General features: G+C 44.6%; 1 protein-coding gene across 2 annotated transcripts in view; it reads left to right on the top strand.

Moving 5' to 3' along the window:
- REEP5 (receptor accessory protein 5) overlaps nt 1–25,493 on the top strand; it is a 60,343-nt gene that overhangs the window by 3,385 nt on the left and 31,465 nt on the right. The window contains exons 1-2 of one of the 2 annotated variants that reach the window (XM_077462278.1): nt 16,994–17,112; nt 17,449–17,542. In XM_077462278.1, coding sequence (XP_077318404.1) covers nt 17,091–17,112; nt 17,449–17,542 — 116 coding nt within the window. In that variant the 5' untranslated portion in view covers nt 16,994–17,090. Of the gene's footprint in view, nt 1–16,993; nt 17,113–17,448; nt 17,543–25,493 lie in introns of those variants that run through there. The other variant, XM_077462277.1, reaches the window with a different exon arrangement.

The following is a 25,493-nucleotide window of genomic DNA, read 5'->3' on the forward strand; positions in this document are numbered from 1 at the left end:
CAGATTGTATAATCTCTATACAGTGTCCTTTTAGAGCTTGTTAGGTGCTGATACCTGTAGTCCATGAAAGAGCACCTTGATTAGGCAGTTTCAGCTGTCAGGTGCTGCATGCAGGTAACCCATACAGGTCAATAGACATGAAGGGGGCTGCCTGCATGTAGAATCTGGTGCTGAAGCTACATAAGAAGGCACTAATTTACAGGTGCCAGCACCTGTCTGAATGAGGTCTTAGATATACCAAAACTGTGTAAGGCCCCTTTACCACGGGGCTGTTTTTTTTTTTCTCCTCCTCCTCTTGCTCAGCGGGGATCGCTCCGTTGATCCCTGCTGAACCGGCGGATGACAAGTCAGTCTCTGCACTCTGTGCAGGGATGGACCTGTCAGATATCCGCTCTGGGGGGATTGGATGATTATGGACCGCCTGTCCGTTTTCATCTGATCAGCCAGATGGATGGAAAATAGGGCATCCCTCTGCCTGGATTTAGCGGATCGGGGCTGATCGGATGTCAGTGGACATGTCGCTGCTGACATCCGATGCTCCATAGAGCTGTATGGAAAGACAGTTCAGATCCCCCTGTCAGTTTTTTCAGATGGATCTGAACAGTCTGCATTTGTGAAAGGGGCTTTATAGGACATACCTTTTATCAATATATTCAATTAATATCAAAGCAGGCAGGCGTTTGCACTACATAGATGATGATAGCTCTAACGCAAATTGTACAATCAGAGTTTATAGTAAATCTCACTATTAGGGGACACAGACAGCGATAACAACCTTAAAGGGATTCTGCACCTAGATTGAATTCGCACTTCTGTGAAGAGAAGAATAAGTTGAGTGCGCGTAACCTTTCCTCATAACTAATGTCCTCCAGACCCTTTTATTCGTTTTGTTGCCCTTCTCTGTACTTGCTATGTTTCCAGCACATCCTTCCTGAGAACTGGTGCCCAGAACTGGACAGGATACTCCAGGTGCAGCCGGACCAGAGTCTTGTAGAGAGGGAGAATTATTGTTTTATCTCTTGAGTTACCGTATATACTCGAGTATAAGCCGAGATTTTCAGCCTCTTTTTTGAGGCTGAAAGTGCCCCCCTCGGCTTATACTCGAGTCATCGCTGTCTGCCCGCTCGATCAGCGTGTCGAGCAGACAGACAGCGGCCATTCTATGATTCAAAAGCCGCGCCTCCGGCTCCGCCTTCGCCTGTGATAGGCGGAACACTGAATTTCCCAGCAGCCTGTGTTCCGCCTATCACGGGCATCGTCTCATCCTCGTACTACGGACGAGGATGATACGACGTCCGTGATAGGCGGAACACAGGCTGCTGGGAAATTCAGTGTTCCGCCTATCACAGGCGAAGGAGGAGGCGCGGCTTTTGAATTTTACAATGGCCGCCGACGAAGAGGGCACGGGACGGAGGCAAGGCACGGCACGGGACGGGACGGGACGAAGGCAAGGCACGACACGGGACGGAGGCTCGGGACAAAGGCTCGGGACACAGGTAGGCTGGACACACACACACACACACACACACACACACACACACACACACACGGATGGAGACACACACACACGGATGGATGGATGGATGGAGACACACACACACACAGGGATGGATGGATACACACACACACAGGGATGGATGGATGGATGGAGACACACACACACAGGGATGGATGGATGGATGGAGACACACACACACACAGGGATGGATGGATGGATGGATGGAGACACACACACACAGGGATGGATGGATGGATGGACACACACACACACAGGGATGGACGGACACACAGGGATGGACGGACACACAGGGATGGACGGACACACACACAGGGATGGACAGGCATGTCTCACCCTCGGCTTATACACGAGTCAATAAGTTTGCCAGTTTTTTTGGGGGTAAATTGGGGGCCTCGGCTTATATTCGGGTCGGCCTATACTCGAGTATATACGGTAATCCCCTTTTTAATGCATGCCAATATTCTGTTGGCTTTGCTTGCAGCAGCTTGGCATCGCATGCCATTGCTGAGCCTGTCATCTACTAGGACCCCCAGGTCCCTTTGCATCCTAGATTTCCCCCAGAGGTTCTCCCCCTAGTGAGTAGATTGCATTCATATTTTTGCCATCCAAATGCATTATTTTACATTTTTTCTACATTAAAACTCATTTGCCATGTAGTTGCCCACCCCAGGTTGATGAGGCTTGTTAAATCCCTTGGTGATCCAGTGCACGTAGCACTTGTTAATGTTAAAATTAGTGCTGTGGTTCCTAAGCAAGGTTATCAGATGGCTAGACCCTCCCAATGCTATCCAACAATGCTGGACAAAGGAGATGGGCTTGTAACTGACTGCACAGAGGAGAGGGAGCTGCAGACCCTGTGCCCATGAGCACTCCCCTCGCATGGCTCCTCTGAACACTGCAGACAGAACTTCTGCGGCCCAGCATCCTTTGTAACCCTGTGCCTCATTTGTACAAATAAAAGACCTGAGCCTAAAGGCCAAGTCCGCAATTTCCTGGAACTGCCAGCTAGATTGAAGGCAATGACTACATTAGTAGCTGGCAGCTTGTGTTGTGCGTATGATAGCGACTGGGGAGCAGCGTCGCTTCTTCACAAAAGCACAAGCCGACAACAGCAATAACTGGCAGCTACTACACTAGTCTATCTTGGACTATCTGGCAGGTACGAGAGATTGTGGCCCAGTTTTTTAAACCGTAGGAGAGCAGGCATGGCTGCAGAATGAAGTGGGAGGTTGTGAGATCAGCCTTTTTATTTGTACAAATGGAGGCACAAGGATGCATGGAAAGGAGAGCTGTAGAGTTGAGAGGGGGCTGTGGCTTCATTGTTGCCTGTACCCCCCCCCCCCCCCTGTAGGAATGCCTATAATTTGGGTGGAGTTCTGCTTTAAACAAGCTTTCAGCAGCATGTTAAAAGCACAGTGTGTTTGGCATTCACCGGCCACAAACACATCATTAGGGCTCTCCAACAGGCTCCATGGCCTGTTCACACATACAGACATGTTTCAGTGTACGATGTTGCGTTTGCTGGGTTTACCAATAAATTCTACTTTTGAGCAGTGAAGTCTTTGTTATGATTTATGTGGGTAACCTTGCATAAAGAACAGCGTGCTGCTTCTGTAGATAACATTTTGTTGTGATTAAGCAAGAACATTTCTTGGTGTTGAAAAGACTTTATTCACAAAGCTTGAGCACGAATGTAGGCATGTGATATGGGAGAGAGACCAAGATGAGAAAGTGTGATAATCCTCACTTGCGGAGTCATGAGGATGGTTAGGAGAAGGGTGAAAATTGAGGTTTTCACAGCTCTTCTGATGTTAATTGCATTTGGAGTTGAAGAAATATTATTTTCTTGCCAATTTAGCGCAATATGGTGTCTTGTTTACTCAGTGTTTGTATTGGGGCACAGTCATTTGGAGTTCAGGTCCCTGTGTTTTAGGGCATCTTATGCTTACATCGTATACGGTTAAAAGAAAAAAATTCATGGCTGCAAGAAGCGAAATTGCTAAAGTAGGTTGATAGTCATTTCATACACTTTAATTTTAGAATATGAGCATTGTAATAGCCACAAACACACACAATAGTAATATATTTGACAATCCAGTATAGGCTTACTTGGGAAAAAAATCTCCTTTCATGTTATGAGTTCTGCTGGTTATATATTTCCACAACTTCTTGGATTCCTTGCATTTCCATTTCTAAGGACTACATATCCCATGGTGCCTCTCTGTCTGCAAGCGGTGATTCCTGTACTGATTCCACCCCCTGAAACTCCTGTCAGATAACTCCGCCCACAGTACAGTCTCTCTCACTCAGTGCCAGTGTTGTGTCAAATACTGTCCCCCATCGGATAGTGTCCGCCCTGTACTGCGCTTGCGCAGTACGGAAGACAAGGAGACACCGAAAGTCTCCGAAGAAGAACGGCGCCTGCGCACTGAGTCCAGGTTCAAGCCCCACCATCCAAGTGGACATAGAGTTAGAATAAAAAAATAGCAGAGGGAAGCGTGGCGAACAAAGCAAGCCCGCGTGGGGCCCTTTTACTAAGTGCTACCATATTTCCACTTGGATGGTGGGGCTTAAACCTGGACTCAGTGCGCAGGCGCCGTTCATCTTCGGAGACTTTGGAGTCTCCTTGTCCTCCGTACTGCGTCTGCGGACACTATCCAATGGGGGGACAGTTTGGGTCCTGGAACACAGAGCATGTTCCAGCTCCCCACTGCCGCTCCGCATTTCTCTTTTTATTTTTTATTTTTTGGTGCCCAATAGCCCACATGCCTCGTGTTGGGCCTCAGGACTCTAGGGTCCACAGACCTTGTTCTAAGATAGGGCTGGTCATAGACCTTAGAGAGTGGTTGGCTGCAGGTAAATCTGATTCTCTTAAAGCGGAACTAAACCAAGGTGCTGCATTTTACACCGATTGGCTGGTGGGGGATGGCATCATTATCCAATGCAGGCACATTAGTCAGGGATTCCGGCACAGCCAAAGTGTGCTGGAAATACACAGCTCAGTGTGTGTTAGGGAAAAAGCTGTGAGCAGGCAGGTACGTTTTTGTAGTATTGCAGAACAGAGAGCATGTCTCTTCTGAAAAGCTTCCTGCTTGTGGTTTTTGAAGATTTGGTTCCATTTTAAAGGGGAGGTCCACCCAAAAAAAACAAAAATAAATAGCTCCAGAAAAATTAAAAAAACAAACTTTTTTTTTTCCCCGCTTACCAGAAATGGCTGTCGCCAGGCAGATCGTCCTAATCTGCCTTTTCCTATTCCACAGTGATCTTCAGTCTTCTCCTCGCGTTGTCTTCTGGTGAATGGGGCGTGGTGTGCTGTGGGAACTGTGTGTCTCCCACAACACAGCACGCCGCGAGACTCGCGCATGCGCAGTAGGAAACGGGCAGTGAAGCAGCAAGGCTCCACTGCCTGTTTCCCTTACTTTGGCGGCGCTGGGACCCGAGAGCCGAGGGACGGGTCGGCCTTGGGCAGCCGACATCGCGTGCACTCTAGAAAGGTAAGTGCTTATTAAAAGTCAGCAGCTGTAGTATTTGTAGCTGCTGACTTTTATTTATTTATTTTTTCCGTTGGCCCACCACTTTAAGTAAGGAGGTTTTGGATTTGCCACTCTACCATGAGATCACAGCATTTTCCAGGGATTCACAAATTGCAAGGTTTACAGGTTTGCCCCCAGAAATAAGGGACTACTATAATTCAGTGGCCCTGGTCAGCAAAGTCATATGATGGAGTAACCAAGCCCCCATTCTTTAAAAGTGTGGGCTTACAGCAGCCATATTGTCAGGGTGTTGGAGCTCTTATGGGGATTTTAAAAAGTATGTTTAAAAACCTCTATTTTGCCGCATTTACATGTTGTGTTTAGAGCCTTTTTTTTATTTTAAATAGTCAAAAATGTATCTCCATTAAAAACGAAATGTTACATGTTAAATGTTACTAAATGTTACTTAAATGTTATTTGGTGTTTCAAATGCCTCTGAACATCTGTCCTGAATGCATTTTTTTCTTTTCTTTTTTTTTCTTTCCAAAAATCGCTTCTAAACTCAACTGCCTAGAACAGTGATGGCGAACCTTGGCACCCCAGATGTTTTGGAACTACATTTCCCATGATGCTCTATTACAGTGCAGAGTGCATGAGCATCATGGGAAATGTAGTTCCAAAACATCTGGGGTGCCAAGGTTTGCCATCACTGGCCTAGAAATTACTATAAACGACCCTGTGTACACGTACTGATAACATAACATGAAGGAGAGTTCAGGGACAGCTAAAAAAACAAAAAAAAAAACTACCTGCTTCTAAATGTCCGTTTACCAGCTGCAATGTACATGAAGCTTTAGCCCTAAAATGGCCACAATTGAATAAGAAGATTCTCCTCTCAGATGTCAATAGGGTTTGCCGCAAAGTTTGAAATTTTACTTGAGATTTCTAAAACTTTTCAAAATGGCCAAATTTACAAATCCCTACCCTTAACCACTTCAGCCCCGGAAGGTTTTACCCCTCTGTGATAAAACGGCAGTCTGCCTTGTTTACATAAGCAGACCGCTGTTCTGCCTTTCCTGTGAATGATCGGACGGGTCCCGGCTGACATTGCGTCCAAACACAGTGGGAGCGGGTCGCTGTCGGCACGCACCCCAGACCTGGGAGAAGAGACAATGTGCAGGTGCGTTGTTTCACTCAACTGGGCTGCCTTGCTGCAGTAAATGTGCGGTGGACAGTCTGGAAGCGGTTAAAATGTAACGCGATGTGGAGGTTTTTTTTTTTTTATTTTTTTTTTTTTTTTTTTTTAGAGGCTGGCATGGGTCTGCCTACCATTCAACTAAACGTGGCTAGATAAGGCAGCCACCAAGTGGATAGTTTATCTGTTCAGACTACGATTCTCAGGTTCGCACTGCTCCGACATTCGTCACATGACTTTGCCAGGACTTCAGGGAATGCCTGTGTAATCTTCCTCTATTATCAGATCCAAATAACATCAATTAAGATGAGGATTCAAATGGAATGCGACTTCCATTCAATTCTAATGGCTGAAATCCGACAGAGGTCGGACCAAAATAGTGCAGGGACCTTTTCCAAAGTCAGACCCGTTCAGACAGCTCTCATAGGGAAATGATTATTTTTTTTTTTTTACATGTCATGTGACTTGTGCTCTCAAATTCGAAGAGCATGTCGCACCAATGTGAACCGGGCCTAAGGCCTCATACATACTGGATGTCTTGCAAACTTTCCTAGATGCATTTAGATGTGTCCAGCACTTGGACATTCATTTAATTTGGTCATTGAAATAAATTAGCACAATGTGCTGATTGTGCCTAGCGGTAATGCGTGTTTGCACATGACAGGCATATTTTGGATGTGCTAGCAGTGCGTTTATTATTATTTTTTTTTCCTGCCTCTAAATATCTGTGTATGCATGGACACTTAGGCCCCTTTTACACTTGTACGACCTGAAAGTCGCATGACTTGAAGTGATGCCTGTGTAATCAAAGCTGGACCAGAGAAGTGCAGACACTACTATGAAGTCGCACAGATATGAACGGTTCTAATTGGAAATCATGGGGTATGACTTGTCCTGTGACTTTGCAGTCCCGAGTCGTAGGACAAGTTGCACAAGTGCGAAGGGGCCTAAGGCTAACCTGTAGGGGTGTTTAGAGGCAGAAGAAAATGGCCACATGCCCCTAATAGCCACATTAAAACGTCCAATGTGCATAAGCCTAATGCCGCGTACACACGACCGGACTTTTCAGCGGCCTTTCCAACTGACTTTCAGCGGAGTTCCGATGGACTTTTCGAATGAACGGACTTGGCCACACACAATCACACCAAAGTCCGACGGATTGGAACGTGATGACGTATGACCGGACTAGAATAAGGAAGTTCATAGCCAGTTCATGTCCCATCGGACTAGCATACACACGGACGGATTTCTTGGTCCGGCGGAGTTCCAGTGGGAAAATTTAAAACCTGTTCTATTTCTAAAGTCCACTGGATTTTTGGCAAGCAAAGGTCCGGTGGAGCCCACACAAGATCGAATTGTCCGATGGACTCGTTCCGTCGGACCTTTGCTGTCACAAAGGCCCGTCGTGTGTACGTGGCATTAGGGTTAGCCTATGACACAAACAAGCACAGTTCTTAAAAATAACTTAACAATCTTATTTATCCAAATAATGTGTCAAGTCTGTAGCAATTGTTGCATATAATCTTATTTCCGTTTGGGGATTATTAGTTTTGTTTTTAAACATTGTTTCCTTTTTTTAAAAAAAGGATTTGTCATATAAATGTATGTATTTGGTAAAGGGGAGCTTCAGTCATTTCTTTTAAAATGAAAAGTCAGCAGCTCCAAAAACTGTAGCTGCTGACTTTTATTAAATAGACCAGGGGGTATATATATATATATATATATATATAATTGTCAACTTCACTCTCAATCATGAAAGGGATTTTTTTATAAAGTAAGAAATTACCATCCTGCACTTGCTCCTGCCTCAGATCAGCCCCAATTCGTGCACCTTCACACATCAGATCACTGTCCCCCCTGCAAATCTGCTTCACCACTGTAACCCCCTTTCTCTTCTGCCCCACCGCTGAGCCCCTTCTGCTCTTCTGCCCCATCACTGAACCCTCTTATCTATGATATGCAGAGTGGTGAAAAGAAGCAGAGATGAGACATCTACCTGTCCTGGCACACTCATCCTGCTGATCTACCTCTCACATCCAGCCCACGATCTTGTATGTGATGTTACATACAAGCATCTGGAATGGATGCGCAATGATGAGCTCAGGTCGGGTATTTTCTGAAAGCAGTGGGCCTGTGTGCAGGATCATAAGTTGGACCTCCACAGTTGAGAAAGTGTGGCGATCTGTGCCAAGGGAATGTTGGGTATGATTTTCATTGCGCTGAATACTGGCTGTGGCTTAAAAGGACACAGAGTGCAGGGTTCAGTAGTAAGAGACACAAAGTTCCCAGAAGCTCAACAGTAATTCTACAAACTGTAACCTGATTGTGGTTTTCTGAATTCTTTCTGAGAGTTGTAGTGGCAACCAAGTGAGTCATCTTCCTCCAGATGGTGGATGGGGCTAGCAGGACTGTGATTGGCTTTAGCACTGGCTAATGACAGTCGTCCTCCTCCTGGAAATGGGCACCACCCTCCCCTAGCCAAACTGCACCCAATCTCTTCCCCATCACAAAAGCTGACGATCGCAGCTACAGCAAAGTTAGAGAACCAAACAATGTTTCCCATCTTTTACAATGTATGGGGGCACAGTGCCTCCCCCTCAGTGCAGTGTGGGGAACTCTGAAAATGGAATGCATTAGTGTCTCACTGACACTTCCCTGTGTTGCTCTGCTGATCGGGAGGGAGTCGAGTGCCGGCAAAAGAGGCTTCGAGTTCTGGGGGTTGCCTACCCCTGAAATGGATGCTCATCTGTCCAGGGACCCAGCTCTGTCCCCCAGCTCTGTCCTTGCCTAAATCAATTTCTTTACTGATCTTCGGGTCCAGACACAGGCATCTTAACCAGGGTGGATTAGATTTAAAGGGGTTGTAAAGGTAAATGTTTTTTCACCTTAATGCATTCTATGCATTAAGGTGAAAAAACATCTCTCACTGCCGGCGCCCCCAGTCCCCCCGGTTTACTTACCTGACCCCTCGAAAATCCCGCGCTCGCCCCCGACTTCCTCTTCGCCGCTCAGCCTGGCCGCTGATTGGCTGGAGTGGATGGATTGAAAGCAGCGCAGCCATTGGCTCGTGCTGCTGTCAATCACATCCAATGACGCAGCGCCGGGGGGCAGGGCCTTGTGATACAGCGAGCGGCTATAGCCGCCGGCTGTATCACGGGAGCGCGCCCGCAGTGCTTCTCACCAATGCGAGGGAGCTCGCATTAACGTGAGAAGCACCTGCGGGAGGAAGCAGAGACAGCCGCCGAGGGACCCCAGAAGAGCAGGTTCGGGGCCACTCTGTGCAAAATGAGCTGCACAGTGGAGGTAAGTATGACATGTTTGTTATTTTAAAAAAATAAAAAATTTTACTTAACAACCCCTTTAAATCAAGTCTATTTAAATTACTAGTACATTTTAAATCATAATTTTTTAAAGGGCAACTGTAATTTCTGTCCCACAGCGGCTCCTCCTCTGACCCGCTGTTGACTCGCCAACAGTCGCTTTCAGTTTTATGGGATGGCTGGTAAAGCGGCAGTAGCAACAACAAGGTGAGGGACGTGGAGGCAGCAGATGAGTGGATGCCTGCTAATGGACGCTGCCATAATGGATCTGAAATGACAGGTGCTGTTTAAATGGAAGTACTTATTCTTGCTGGTAGTTAGAATCTTTAATATTTGCAAACAAAATGAAGGTTTCTTATTTAGAATAATAAGCTGTCAGTTTAGTAAACATTCCCAAACTGGGTCTCTTTTTATGGCCTGCTGCCATTTTGCTCCTCAAGGGAGGAATAAAAAACCTTCAAGCTATGTGCAGAAAGATCACAAGGTTTATAAGCTGCTAAGGTTCCACTTTCACTTTTACTGCTTGCCCTTCCTCCTCACACTTAAAGCCTGGTACATATGCATTCCTCTTTAACCACTGACCAGCGCACGCCGATGTACGTCGGCAGAATGGCACGGGCAGGCATATTGGCGTACAGGTACCTCCAATCTTAAATGCCGCCATCGGTCGCGGGTCCTGTGGACTCTATCGCCGCGGGCATATCCGCGATTGTCTCGCGGGGAGGCTGAACTGGGAGATGCCGTTTCATAAACAGTTTGTAAACAGCATCTCCCCGTTCTGCCTAGCAACAAGTGATGCTGATCTCTGCTCCATGTGATTGGAGCAGAGATCGGTGTTCACTAAAAAGCCCAGCCCCCAACAGTTAGTAACACAACCCTAGGAACACTTAACCCCTACACTGCCACCCACTGGTTAACCCCTTGACTGCCAGTGTCATTTACACAGGAATCGCTGCATTTGTATAGCACTGATTGCTGTATAAATTTTGTAAATGCTATAACATTTGCACAAACCAATCAATCGCTTATTGCGTATTTTTTTTTTTTTTTTATTCTGCTTTAAGTAAAGATAGAATTAACCAGCACGAGAAGGAAGGCCTAATTTCCCTGGCCACCCCCTCTTCACCTGGGTCACAAGTTAATGCTGTCTAGCGTATTAGTACAGAGCGTTACAGGAGAAGTATTGCTAAACCTCCCTTTTTTTATTTGATGATGCGTCTCCTGCAAGTCACAAGAGTGCACTTAGTTCTGTACTCCTGCGACCCAGTTTCAGCCAAAATGGGCTAAAGTCTGCTGATGTCCCAGAGCCACTCTAGGCTCTGAAGGGATCCCAACAATGTCAGGATTTGCCCAGATGCCTGACCGGCAGCTGACTCAGCCACTCAGCACACCGCTCCAGTAACTGCTGCATCAAGGAGTGCTTGTACAGTGCTTGTATCCAAAAGGGGACTGGGGTTTTATTCAAACCTGTTTGCGGTTCAAAAAACAAATGGGGACAAAAGGCCCATTTTTGGATCTAAGATCCCTGAACCAGTATCTATTAATCGGTCTGCTTAGTAGTAGCCTAGCTCCAGATGGGAGACTTTCTAGCCTCCATCGATATCAAGAACGTGTATTTACAGGTACCTATCTTTCAATCTCATCAGAGGTTGATTTTTTTTTTTTTTTTTTTTTGTCTTTTTTTTTTTTTTTACCACTCAGTGAAATCAATTTAGTAGTCATGGGACCACCTCAGCTTTCAGCTCAGCGTCCCTTCCATGCAATCACATCATAGTGGCAAGGTTTTTTTTTTTTTTGTTTTTTTTTTTTTTTTGGTTCCTGTGATTTTGTAGTAGAGGAACGTCATTTTCAGTTTGTGGATCTGCCCTTCGGCTTGCCACAGCTTCCAGAGTGTTCACAAAGGTCCTAGAACCAGTATTGAGCCTTTTAAGGGCCCAGGGGATCTTGGTTTTTGGGTACTTGGGTGACGACCTGCTCAGAGATTACTCACTACAGGCTCTAGAACTGAGCATAGCCTGCACAGTGTGGTATTTGGAAAGCTTGCGCTGGGTCAAAAATACCGAAAAGTCAGACTTTGAGCTGGTCTTAAGGCTGAAAAGTTTAGTTCTGATCCTAGATACGGTCCAGGCAAGGGTATTTTTGCCACCCATAAGGATCTGTGCCCTGAATGATCAGGTGCGTCCGATAAGCGGCACCAGACAACCCTCCATTCGGCTCTGTATGAGTCTTCTAGGAAGGATGGTGTCCTCCTTCGGATCAGTGCCCTATGCCCAGTTCCATTCCATTCCTTATACAACAAGACATCTTGTTGGCTTGGAACAGGAGAGGGCAAGCCTTGGATTATCCCATGTTCTTATCTCCTCAGGCGCGCTTAAGCCTAAACTGGTGGTTGCAGGATCAGAACCTGCAAAAGGGAAGATGGGTCAAGTCTCTTGGGCTGGGGAGCAATCCTAGAGGCGCATACAACTCGGGGGAGATGGGTCAAGGACAGAATAGAACCTGCTCATCAACAGCTTGAAGTTGCGGGCAGTACGTCTGGCCCTACAGTCCTGGACGGGGAAGCTCTAGGACTGCCCTATCGGGGTTCAGTCCAACAATGCCACTGCAGTGGCCTGCATAAACCACCAGGGCAGTAACAGGAGTCGTCGTTCAGCTCTGAAAGAGGTGAACCACATAGTAGCCTGGGCAGAGTGACATGTGCCGGTTCTATCGGTGGTTCATATCCCGGGGTAGAGAACTGGAAGGCAAATTATCTCAGCAACCAGCAGGGCTACATCAGTTTGTGTCCCAAACAAGGGAACCCCTGGCAATCAGAGCAGATGCTCTGGTAGTTCCATGGAGTCAATACTCCCTGGTTTATGCTTTCCCCCCGATCCTACTCCTTCCACATTTTGTTGCACGGGATTCGGAGAGAGTGGGTTCCAATCCTTTTGGTGGCACCAGCCTGATTCCCAGCAATTGTGAGATTGGCAATAGACGGGCCATGGACGCTTCCACACCACCCTGATCTACTGTCTCAAGGTCCTATATTCCACCCCAATTTACAGTCTCTAAATTTGACGGCATGGCTATTGAAGCCAGGGTGCTGAAGGATCATGGCATCTCTGGACCAGTGGTGTCTACCCTACTGAATGCTAGGAAAGCAGTTGCTTGGTGTGAAGCCAGAAAATGGCATCCTTGGAAATAAGTGATTGGGAGAATTCTCTTTTCTACAGTCGGCTGTGGAAATCAGATTGTACTCAAAGCCAATCAGAGGTCAGATTCCGGCCCTGTCAGTATTCTTCCAAAGGGCTTTAGCCTCCCATTCGCTGGTCCGAACCTTTTTATGCGGTGGGTAACTCGTTTGCTTCCCCCCCCCCCCCCATTAGGTCAACTATGTGTCCTTGCAACTTAAATTTGGTACTATCTGTGTTACAGAAACAACCATTTGAGCCTATCAAGGAAATTCCTTTAGTCTTGCTGTCACGCAAGCTAGCCTTCCTGATGGCCGTCACCTCAGCTAGAAGGGTGTTGAAAATTGGCAGCCCTTTCATGTAAGGAACCATACCTAGTTCTTCACCAGGACAAGGTCGTGTTGCATCCTTCTCACCAAAGTTGGTGTCGGCCTTTCATTTAAATCAGGATGTTGTTTTGCCTCCTTTTTTTCTCTCAGCCTCGTTCGGCGGAAGAGAGACGACTACATTCCTTGGACATCATCCGGGCAGTCTGAGTTTGTCTAGATCTGCGGGGATCCGAGGATCAGACTCCTTTTTTGTTTTACCAGAAGAACCAGGCAGCTTCCAAAACTTCCATTGCCAATTGGGTCCGTCAGGTTGTCATTCAGGCATCTGGTCTGAAACGTAAGGCTCCTCCCTTCTGAGTGAGGGCTCATTCTGCAGGGGGTGTAGGAATCTCCTGGACTTTTTGTTATCCGGTATTTGTGGCTCAGATTTGTAAGGCTGCTACCTGATTGAGGATGTTTTTTTTTTTTTTCCTCAAACTTGCCTTAAAAAGCCTTTTTGTCCCTCCCTTGGGGTCATATTAGCTGAGTGATGGAGAAACCGTGACATACTAGTCATTACCAGTTTGCAAAAGTGTATTTGCTTTGGAAGAATAAATCCCCTCTAACGTTGTGTGTCCTACTTGGACTTGTGGCTGTTTCTGCATTATGTAAAACCTATTAGGCCTCATGCACACTGGACGATTTTGGACGTTTTTACAGCGGCTGTTTTTGGCTTCAGACATTTTTTTTATTTTTTTTTAGAGTCAATAAACTCCCCATCGTGTTCTCATATGTGTCCATGCACACAGGCTGTTTTTGGTTTAATAAAATAAAAAAAACACTAGGTTCTGAGAGGAGTTTTCAGCTGTAAAAACGCTCTGTCAAACGCTGATAAACGCTCAAAAAACGCATCTCATCAGCATTTAACTTTTTTGATCCATTGAGAGAGAGAGAAAAATATATATATTTTTAACCAGCTTCCGACCAGCTGCCGCAGTTATACTGTGGCAGGTTGGCTCCCCTGGGCAAGCCATCCTAGCTGTGCACCGGCTCTTTAAGGCGCTGTGGGAGGCACGCCCGCAGAGTGTCCATTGACCCGATGTGAGTGCCTGGCAGGCACGATGACTGCCAGGCACCCGTGATGGCTCCCTGCCAGTGACATTTATACAGTAATTGGTGAATTTTTATAGCACTGTTCGCTGATTTAATGTCACTGGTCCCAAAAATGTGTCAAGTGTCCGATTTGTCCGCCACAGTATCACAGTCCCGATTTAAAGATCGCTGCCATTACTAGTAATAAAAAAAAAATTCCATAAATCTATCCCCTAGTTTGTAGACGCTATTACTTTTGTGCAAACCAAACAATATATGCTTATTGGGATTTATTTATTTTTTACCAAAAATATGTAGAAGTGTACATATCGGCCTAAACTGTGTGTGTATGCAAAAAATGAAAACAGCGGTGATCAAATACCGCCAAAAGAGAGCTCTATTTGTGGGGGGAAAAGGGTGTAAATTTTGTTAACGTACAGTGTTGCACGACCACGCAATTTTCGGTTAAAGCAATGCAGTGCCGTATCGCCAAAAATGGCCTGGTCAGGAAGGGGGTAAATTATTCCGGGGCTGCTGAATGCTAACGCGGAATAACGCTGTTGCAAAAACTTTGAAAAACTCACTGCTAAGCTACTGGCGTATTTATAACGTTATTTTAACGTCCAGTGTGCATGAGGCCTTAGAATAGTCTTTCCATTTTAGAATCGGGTGTTTCGAGATTGTCCATTTTTAAACACTGGTTTACTGAATATAAAGAATTCTGTGATTGGAGAAAAGGAGAGGCAGGCAAACTGGCTTGCCGCTTTGCAAGAGAGCTTTAAGTCTCCTGTCGGAGCACTGGAAGTAAAACAAAAGTTCAATGAAAGTGTAAATTGTGAATAGCAGGCAGCGGCCTGGGAAGTGACACACACCTCCTGAGAACTAGGCTTCATTCACACAGCTGTAAACATTTTTATTGATTTCTAGGAAAAAAGTTCTTGTGTAATAAGTAAAATACTTGCGTACAGATATGTGCAAGGACACATAAAGATGCGTATGTGTAGATTCCCCCCCCCCCCCTTTTTTTGTAAACCTAATTAACATGTGTATACATGCATTTATACACATAAGTGCATGTTCTCTCACCTCTGCAGTTTTTTTTATTTTTTGCACTATAAATAAAAAAACTGACAATTTTGAGATTTTTTTTTTTTTGACTTTTTGCTATAATAAATATCCCAAAATAAAATGGCATATGGCGTAAAAAAAAAAAAATATATATATATATATATATATTATGCAGGACTGCAACACTTTTCACACTTTTTTTGGGACCAGTGACATTTTATACAGTGATCAGTGCTATATGATTACTGTATAAATGACACTGGCAGGGAAGGGGTTAACACTAGTGGTGATCAAGGGGTTAAATGTGCTCCCTGGGAGGTGTTTCTAACTGTGGGGGGAGTGGACTGGCTAGGAGTACAGAGAGATCGCTGTTCCTAATCACTAGGAACAGATGATCACTCTCTACTCCCCTGAGAGACCGGGGATCTGGTTGTTGACATTGACAGATCCCCGTTCTGGCTCTCTGTGGAGCGATCGCGTGTGTCCGGCAGACATCGCAGCTGCCGGCCGCGCGCATAAGCTCCCCTGCCGTACGCGTGGCTGCTATAGCTGTTAAAGGGACTAACGTACAGCTACGGCGATTCGTGGGATCAAGCTGACCTGCCGCTGTATGACGGCGGCTACTTGGCAAGCGGTTAATACAGATGTGATATACTGTGGGGGAGATTTACTAAAACTGGTGCACACAGAATCTGGTACAATTTTACATAGTTACCAATCAGCTTGTAGGTTTTATTTTCAAAGCCTAAGGCTGGGTTCACACATGCCGCGGCTCACAGATTCAGGTACGAATCGGGTCTGAATTTGCACCTGATTCTGAGCCAAAGACGCACAGGACCCTTTCCAAATGTGGATAGCGGCCATCCCAGAGGTGTGTGAGAGCCGGCCATGCTCTCCTGACATGCGAATTAGACAGGAGGGAACCTGCATCCAATATGCATCAGTGCGAACCCAGCCTTATTGAACAAGCCAAAGTTGGAAGTTGATTGGTCAATATGCACAACTGCGCCCGATTCTGTGTGCACTAGTTATAGTAAATCCCCCCCCCCCCTATATTTCTTCTGCGTTTTAATGTATTCGTAACCTGCCTTTTTTCACTGTAAACTGAACTGCGCATGCGCAACCCTGTGTACAATTTTGGCATATGGCGAGATGAATGAACTCCCGCTCTTGTGGAAGGGATGTGATCTTTCTCCAGCAAACCAAAGCAGCTGACAATTTGAACCCTGATGCTTCATTCACATTTTGGCATTCTGTGATCTCGAGCATAATTGCAGCGATTCTGCCCGCACTGCAATTGTGAAATTTGCATGTTTGGGTGCCTTTCATTTTCAATGGCACCTAACTCTCGGTGTGGAAACCACAACGTGCAAAGCTGGTCACCCACAAGCAGGAACTTCTGTTGGGCAACAAGCGTCCATGTTGCAGTTTGCTGCATGATTTATTGTGCCAAAACCAAACTGCGTTAAGGTGCAATCGAAAAGGCAATTTTGAGAATTCGGGAAAAAGCGCAGTGATTCAGCCTGAGATCGCCAAATGTGAACGGAGCCTGAAGATGTTAGGAGCTGGCAGGGAGCTCTAGGGCACCACGTGGCTGGAGTGGAGGTGAGTATCACTCCGCTTTCATTATTTATAACGCAGAATACTTTTTTTTTTTTTTTTTTTTTTTTTTTTCATTGAGTTGGTCTCTAAATTCAAAGTCATGTGAAAGGTCTGGGTTTTATGTTTTTTTTTTTTTTATACAATGATCTGTACATTTCTTCTAAAAACACCATTCTGATTACCTAGTGAAAAGCATATGTGGCTACGGCACAAAAGCTGAAGCTGTAAGTTTGGGAATGCGTGTCATTTGCATGTGTAGGAGGGGAGAGAGGGAGGGGAAGTTGGCAGTAGAAGGGTTGACGTGCCCTGTGTAGGGAGCTCCATCCAAACCGTCTGGAAGATGATTCGGTTCCTTGCAACAGGTAAGCAGCAAGATGGCCTGTATGTGAGGTTTTCAGGCTTGGGAATTGGCAATTAAGACCATTCTAAAATCTGGTCGGTCTTTATTGCCATGAAGCTTTGTGTGTGTTTCTGCAATAGAATTTTTTTTTTTTTTTTTTTTTTTACATTTTGGGAGCGTACGCCAGCTGTAATTGGTAACAACTGCAGATTACATTTTCTACAGTGGTAGTCATCTCTTTTTGTATTTGTTTTAAGCAGCTTGTCACAAAGAAAGTTATTCACATCCTGAGTATCCAGATGACTGCTTCTTTTGTTGCTTTTAATGTTTGATGTGTTTTTTTTTTTTTCGTTAACAGGCATCATTGGCATCATAGCTGTGTACTTGGTGTTCGGATATGGAGCATCTCTTCTCTGCAACCTGATTGGATTTGTCTACCCAGCATATATCTCGTAAGTGTTGCCTGTCAGATTTGTACTACCGACAGGTGTCTAAGCATGCTAGAATCGCTTTGATTCAGTAAAGTGTGTTAGGGGTTGTGTGGTGTGTTTTTTTGTTTTGTCTTGTCATTTAAAACCTGTATCTGCCTTAAGGCAAATCCTCACTGCATCTGAGCACAACAAACCAAAAACACTATTTAACCACTTCAGCCCCAGAAGGACCAGGCCATTTTTTGCGATACGGCACCGCGTTGCTTTAACTGACAATTGTGCGATGTTGTACCAAAACAATTTACATACATTTTTAGTTTTTTTCCCCCTCAATAGAGCTTTCTTTTGGTGGTATTTGATCACCTCTGGGGTTTTTATTTGTGCAATAAACAAAAAGTGTTCATTTAAAAAAAAATCTTTCTGCTATAAAACAAAAAAAGTAAAAAAAACAAATTTGTTCATTCATTTAGGCCAATATATATTCTGCTACATGGTTTTTGGTTTAAAAAAAAAAAAAAAATCGCAAAAACGTATGATTGGTTTGCGCAAAAGTTATCACACCTACAAAATGATAGTATATTATTTTTATTTTTTTTTGTGGTTGAACTAGATGGACTTGTGTTTCAACCTGACTAACTATGTAACTTTGTAAAATAGGGGATGGAGTCATGGCATTTTTATTATTTTTTACTAGTAATGACGGTGATCAGTTTTTTTTTTTTTTTTTTTTTTTTTGTTTGTTTGTTTTTGTGGGACTGCGACATTGCGGTGGACAGATCGGACATCTAACTGACATTTTTTAATTGTAAAAAAGAGTTTAAAACCAGTAATACGATATACTTTCCTATCAATTTTACTAATCCTAGCAGAATGAGGATTAAAAATAATCATTCCTAATTGGGAGCGTTCCACTTTAAATTGACCAAAAGAAAGTGCTGACTTCTAGTTCTGAGTGTCTTAGACATATCATACGATATATGTTTACTGAGTGTCTAGACATATCATATATGTTTACAGAGTTCCTCAAGGTACACAAGGGGCATGGAGTCCAGAAACAGACAGAACATATGTCTCCTGGGTTGTGCAATGCCCATACTGATATCTCTGTCTATGATAAACAACCTAGTACAGCATCTGTCTATTTTGGTTATTTGTTTATGAAATAGTTTGATATATATATTTATTAATTTATTTTTTTTTATTTTTTTTTCAACATTTTTATTTTTGAGATCATGTGTCTGTGTCCATGTGGTTAATGCTGTTTACTCATTTTATGTTTGTTTTGTGTTTTTCCCCCCAAGTCATGCACTTTACCATATGCTGCTTTGTACAAATAAGAGCTGTTGCAGTCACTTATTCTTATGAACATGATGGTGGTAATACATCCATGTTTCTAGCCTCCTGGAGCACAAGTCTATTCTTTGTACTTCAGTTAGGTGTGGCAGATCTGTGCCAAGTGATTCTCTCTCCTTTTTTCCATTAAGTTTGCATAGATCACAATAGTGTGTCTGTCATTCCTGTAATATAATCACTCACCTGTTCGGGCAGACCTAGCATTTTATCATCTCCACAGCATGATCACCATATTGGTCAAGTTCAGACCTCCAAGGCTCTGTTTAGTATGGGTATAACACTTTGCCTATTTCAGTATATTTGTGTGAAAGAAGCTAAATGAGCTCTGTGTAAATGACCTGTTTTTAGATCTTATTTCTGAATGCAGGTAGTCTTAAGCTGGGTACACATGCTCAGTTTTCTTTTTTTGTTAGTTCAATCCAGTGGGTTGTAATGTTAGTGCGGCAATCTACCTTGCTGTTCTGACCGTGGCATTGTCAACCCGCGCCAGAACACCCTGATCAGCGGTGGCAGTCATTGGCTTTTAGTGCTGATGGGCTGTTGGTTGGATGCTCGTTTTTCCAGCATGCCCATTCGACAGATGCCGGTCAGACAGCTGTACGCACGAACTGAATAGTGTGTATCCAGCTTTAGGGTCATCATACACATTACAATCTTTGTACAATCAACTTTGAATTTAACAAAAGTGTGTATCATAGCAACCTACCTAATCTATCCACTTAATTTGTATCCAGGCAGACCTTTGCTCTCTATCCCAGGTGCACAACCTGTGGCCCTTGGATCCTCTGCAGACGCTAATTCTTGCTTCCCCATTGCCCTGTTATAGCATTGATTTCCTGAAGTCTCATGTAATATACCTGCAGTCTGATGGTCTCCTGAAGCATGTGCCTGGGCTCTAACAACTCTTTTATAGCATAATGAATACAAAAGTATTAAAAAAAAAAATACATCCCTGATTCCAAAAATTTGGGATGCTGTGTAAAATCTACATAAAAATCAACTGCAATGCATCTGCAAATCTCATAACCCCATATTTTATTTGCAATATTGAACCTATCAAATATTTAAACTGAGAAAATTGTACCATTTTGGGAAAAAAATAAGGTAGTTTTAATATTGATGGCAGCAACACATCTCCAAAAAAGTTGGGACAGGGCAACGAAAAGTTGTCAGAGTGCAACCCCTGATTGGAACAGGGCCATTTTTACCAATGGCACCCTTTTCTGGAGTCTTGGCAAAGGAATGTTGTCCCATTCTTGTCTGATCTAGGATTCTAACTGCTCAACAGTCCTAGTTCGTCTGCCGTATTTTTTTTGTTTTACGATGCGGCAAATATTTTCAATTGAAAAGGTGACAGGTCTCAGGCAGGCCATTCGGGCACCTGGCCTCTTCGTAGTAGAAGCCATGCTGTTATAGATGCAGTATGCGGTTTAGCATTGTCCTGCTGAAATATGCAAGGACTTCCCTGAAAAAGACATTGTCTGGATGGAGCATATGCTGCTCTAAGACCTGGATATAACTTTCAGCATTGATGGTGCCTTTCCAGATGTGCAAGCTGCTCATTCCATACACACTAATGAACCCCCATACCATCAGAGATGCAGGCTTTTGAGCTGAGTGCTGATAACAAGCCGGAGGTCCCTCTCTTCTTTAGGCTCGGTTCACACAGGGACGACTTGTCCAGGCGACTTCGCCGCCTGCCCGTTCTGTACTACGGAACCATTCTAATAGGAGCGACTCGAGTTGCTCCGACTTAGAAAAAAGGTTCCTGTACTACTTTTGCAGCGACTTCGGGCGACTTGCATTGACTTCTATACAGAAGTCGTTTTGCAAGTCGCCGCTGAGGTCGCGGCAGGTCGCGGCGCTGCAAGTCGTGCCGCGTACTGTGTGAACCGAGCCTAAGTCAGAGGGTTGCCAAACAATTAAAAATGTTACATTTTGTCTGAGTCCAGTTTTCCACTTTGCAACAGACCATTTTGATTGAGCTTTGGCCCAGAGAAGATGGCAGCGTTTCTGGATCATGTTCAGATATGGCTTCTTTACATGGGGTATGTGTGTATGTATATATGTGTGTGTGTGTGTATATGTATATAATATATATACACACACAATCTCTATGACAGAAGAGTAAACAAATGGCTCCCCATGCTGTACAGGACACGTGTGAAGCAAGTTCTGAAACTTGTATTTATGTGACATTGCCACATGACAGCTAAAAGTTTAAGTCTTGTAGGTACTTGGTTGCTTGCACTTCTTGTGCCTTTTTTTTTTTTTTTTTTTTTTGTTTTTTGTTTTTTTTCAGCATACATCCAAAGAAAGGGGAGGGGGAGTTTCTTGAGGTTTGGTGGGATCAGGTGCTTTGTGATCATTACATAAGAGTTTGGTAAGGCAGGCTGAGACCTATTTGTATGTGGCTCCTTTAAATGTAGGACGCACAGCTAACCCATATATTTCTAAACAGATGGCAGATGTTCGCTTGTCAGTTTTTGTAATTAGCTGTGACTGATGTTAAGAGGTAAATACTAAGATGTTACACTGCACAATAGAGGAAAAACAAGTACACTCGCTGCTATGGGCTATTCATCTTCCTCGCTACTTTTGCCAGGATCTTATTAAAAAGCCATGTTGTTATTATTCAGGATTTATATAGCGCCAACAGTTTGCGCATCGCTTTACAATATGAGGGCAGACAGTACACTTACAATACAAATCAATACAGGAGGGATCAGAGGGCCCATGTAGTTGTAATACAAACATTTCTGACAAGTGAGATCTCAATTGAGATCCAGAGAGAAATCCCAGAACAATTGAGATCTCACTTGTCACTTACCTGACACAGGAGCCAGCGAAGTCACCGCTGTCCCTTGTAGTCCAGCGCATCCATCTTCTCGGTGGGGTCTTGCTGCTCCGCCGACGTCATCGCGTCTTCGCCGAATGACAGCGGCGGAGCAGCGAGACCCCACCGAGAAGATGGATGCGCTGGACTACAAGGGACAGCGGTGACTTCGCTGGCTCCTGTGTCAGGTAAGTGACACACAATGCACTACTATGCGATGCATAGTAGTCCATTATGCTTTGCCTTTGCAGGGAATGAAAGAGGAAGTAAACTCATCAGGGTTTACTTCCTCTTTAATACTTTTTAAAAATTTTCATTACAATAACCATTCAAAGGATCCCTCAGGCTTCAAACGGACTGTTGTCTCGCTGGTGCTTCCTATTTGCCACAACCAGTTGTGGGTTCTGTGTGAGGCAAAGGCTACAGCGTTGCCTATAGTTTACAGCACTTGTTACAGTATAAATGCATTGTGTGTTACCCATAGCTGGTGGTACTTTAGTAATCTTGGACATGTTATGTTGCATAGCAAAAAAAGACACCTAATCCATATACAGCATCCTATACCGATAGTTGATCTACAACCGGGATTTCCAAACTACGGCCCTCCAGCTGTTGCAGAACTACACTCCCTATGAGGCATTGTAAAAAAAACCTCAGAAAATCCGACATGACTAGGCATGGTGGGAATTGTAGTTCCCTAACAACTGGAGGGCCATAGTTTGGAGACCCCTGAATCCTAGAGGAAGGCAAAATAATCCCAGTAAGGCCTCATGTACACTTCATCTGCTAAACTGATGTTTAGGAGCAAATGGGCGTTTTTTTTTTTTGTTTTTTTTTTCTGAAGCTCCTCTCTTCTGTTGTCCAATGTGTCCATGTACACATAGCTGTTTAGAGTTTACTGTCATTTCTCTGAAAGCACAAAAACAACGTTCAGGAAGCTTAGCATTTATTAATTTCAATGGCCAGAAATAAAGTCTGGCTCATGAAATAAACTCCCAAACACCAAATGCTGATGAGTTTTACAGCAATTTTGCACGTTTTGCAGCCAACTTTCCTATCCTGAGCGTGATCCTTCCACGTTCAGGAGAGTGAAGTTGAACTGCCCCTAACAGCAGCAGCTCCTAAAACTAACCTAAAAGCCTGTGTGTACATTGTTGCTTAGGATTTTATGGAGTTAAAGTGGTTGTAAACCCTTACACTTTACACTCCACTTTTACCTACAGGTAAGCCTAGATTAAGGCTTACCTGTAGGTCCAAGAAATATCTCCTAAACTTATACGGTTTAGGAGATATTTACAAAAAGACAGGCACCGCTGTCTACGGCGCATGCGCCATAGACAGCGGCGCGCAGGCGCACTGAGCAGGCCGCAGATTACTGCGACATGCCACTCGTGTCGGCTCCCGTGAGTGGGAGTGACGTCATCGCATCTCCGGCGAATCACAGCGCCGGAGCAGCAAGACCCGTAAGTCACTCCGGGATACATGGCAGTGGCGAAGATGAAGACGGAGGACCGCTTCGGGAGCTTCGTTCTCAGGTAAGTTATTCAGGTAAGTATGCTATGCAAACTAGCTCATTATGCTTTTGCCTTGCAGGTTGCATTTATTTTATTTATTTTTTTAAATAGCCTTTACTTCCTCTTTAAGTTTAGAAGCTTTGGCAAAAAAAGCCAGACACTGCTAATATACATGGAGCCCTAAACTGGTTTGAAGTGCAGCTTAGGTGAGTTTTTAGCGCAGATTTTTCTCCTGTCAGGAGAAACCGTGTTTACAATAAATCCGTGTGCCTGAGGCCTAAAGCATTAACCAGTTCACCCCAGTGGTGAAAAAAAATTTCCTTTCTGAAGCCCCATGAGGTAATCGGCTATTCCATGGAGTAACTACTCTTGTCTTTTATTAACTCTAAATATTAAAGAGGAAGTAAACCCTGATGAGTTTACTTCCTCTTTCATTCCCTGCAAATGTAAAGCATAATGGACTACTATGCATCGCATAGTAGTCCATTATGTGTCACTTACCTGACACAGGAGCCAGCGATGTCACCCCTGTAGTCCGGCGCATCCATCTTCTCGGTGGGTCTCGCTGCTCCGCCGCTGTCATTCGGCAAAGCCGCGATGACGTCTTTTCCGCGCATGCGCACGGGAGCAGCCACGCGCGGCATATCTCCGTTGAGCTTTGCCTGTCTTTCGGCTAATATCTCCTAAACCGTGTAGGTTTAGGAGATATTTCTTGGACCTACAGGTAAGCCTTAATCTAGGCTTACTTGTAGGTCAAAGTGTGTTGTAAGGGTTTTTAACCACTTTAATATCCCAGTTATATTTTGTGCAGTTAGGAATGCATCCAGCTCGTTGTTAAAAAAAAAAAAAAAAAAAAAAAGTCTGCGCTAGACATAACCAGCTATTGAGGGGGTCTGTTCCACATTTTCATAGCTCTTACTGTGAAGAAACCTTTACATGTGACGGTTAAATTACTTTTCCTCCAGACAAAGAATGCACCCTTGTCCTCTGTAATGGGCTCAAATTGAATAGCCCAACACCAAGTTCTCTATATGGACCACATACAGGATATATTTATATACATGGTGAACATATCCCCCTCTTATTCCCCTCCTCCTCCCTCCTCCTCCTCCTCAGAGAGAGAGAGAGAGAGAGAGAGAATAGTTTCAGTTCAGCCAAGCTCCTCCATACCTCTTATCGGTTTGGTTGCTTGTGTCTGTACTTTCTCCAGGTCCCCCGATTTTTATTATTATTTATTTATTTTAATCCTTTTTTTTGTGAACTGGTGCCCAAAACGGAACTGCCTATTCCAGATGAGGTCTTGCTAATGATTTGTGCAAAATTCTCCCTCTCCTTCTTCCTTTTGATATAGGAAATGATTTTGCTCCCTTTTTGAAACCTCCAGCTTTGCATTGCATGCTATTGTTAAAGTGGTTGTAAAGCATTAAGGTGTGTTTATTTAATTTTTTTCCCAAGTCGACAGCTACACTCGCCTGTCCCACGGTTCAGCGATGCAGCTGCCCAAAGCCTCGCTTCTCTCCTCGTCGTTGGCATTGCAAGTGTGGGCACCTGGCTGTGACAGCTTGCGGCTTCACAGCCGGGCACGCACTGCACGAGTTGTGCTGCTGGTTCTGAATGCCCGGGAAATCTTCTAGGACCTGTGACGTGCCCCAGAAGATTGCAGGGAGGGGGGAGAGGAGAACTTCTGCGGACAGAGAAGCGGTGTGGCACTCGTTCTGGGTGGATGTCAAATGAGGTCGCCCCAGCATGGCAGTTCTCGTGGGGGCGGGCAGCGAACGCAGCCACGCTGTGATCCTAGGGGTCACGCCGTGTCCTATCTCTGTAAAGAGCCGTTGATGCGGCTCTTTAACTATGTGATCGGCTGTGTGCCGATAATTGGCTCTCATCGCTTCACACTGACAGTGTGTGGTAAGGAGAACCAATCAGCGGCATCTCCTTGCAGGGGACACCCAGAGAGGTAATCGGGGCACTGATCATCAGTGCCCTGATTACAGTGAAGCCCATCAGTGACACTATCGGTGCTCATTAGTGATGCCAGTCAGTGCTGCCTTTCATTGCTGCTCATCAGTGCCACCTATCCAGTATGGCATATCGGTGCCACCTCATTAGTGAAGGATAAATTACATATTTACAAAATTTACTGACACCACTACTACCACCAAACAAAAGCTCTATTTGTGTGAAGAAAATGATTAAAAATGTATTTGGGTACAGCGTTGCATGCGCAATTGTCATTCTAAGTGCGACAGTGCTGAAAAATAGCCTGGGC

This window comes from Lithobates pipiens, unplaced genomic scaffold, assembly GCF_037356315.1.
Source record: "Lithobates pipiens isolate NorthernLeopardFrog02 unplaced genomic scaffold, aLitPip1_a1.2 Scaffold_3, whole genome shotgun sequence".
Lineage (NCBI taxonomy): Eukaryota > Metazoa > Chordata > Amphibia > Anura > Ranidae > Lithobates > Lithobates pipiens.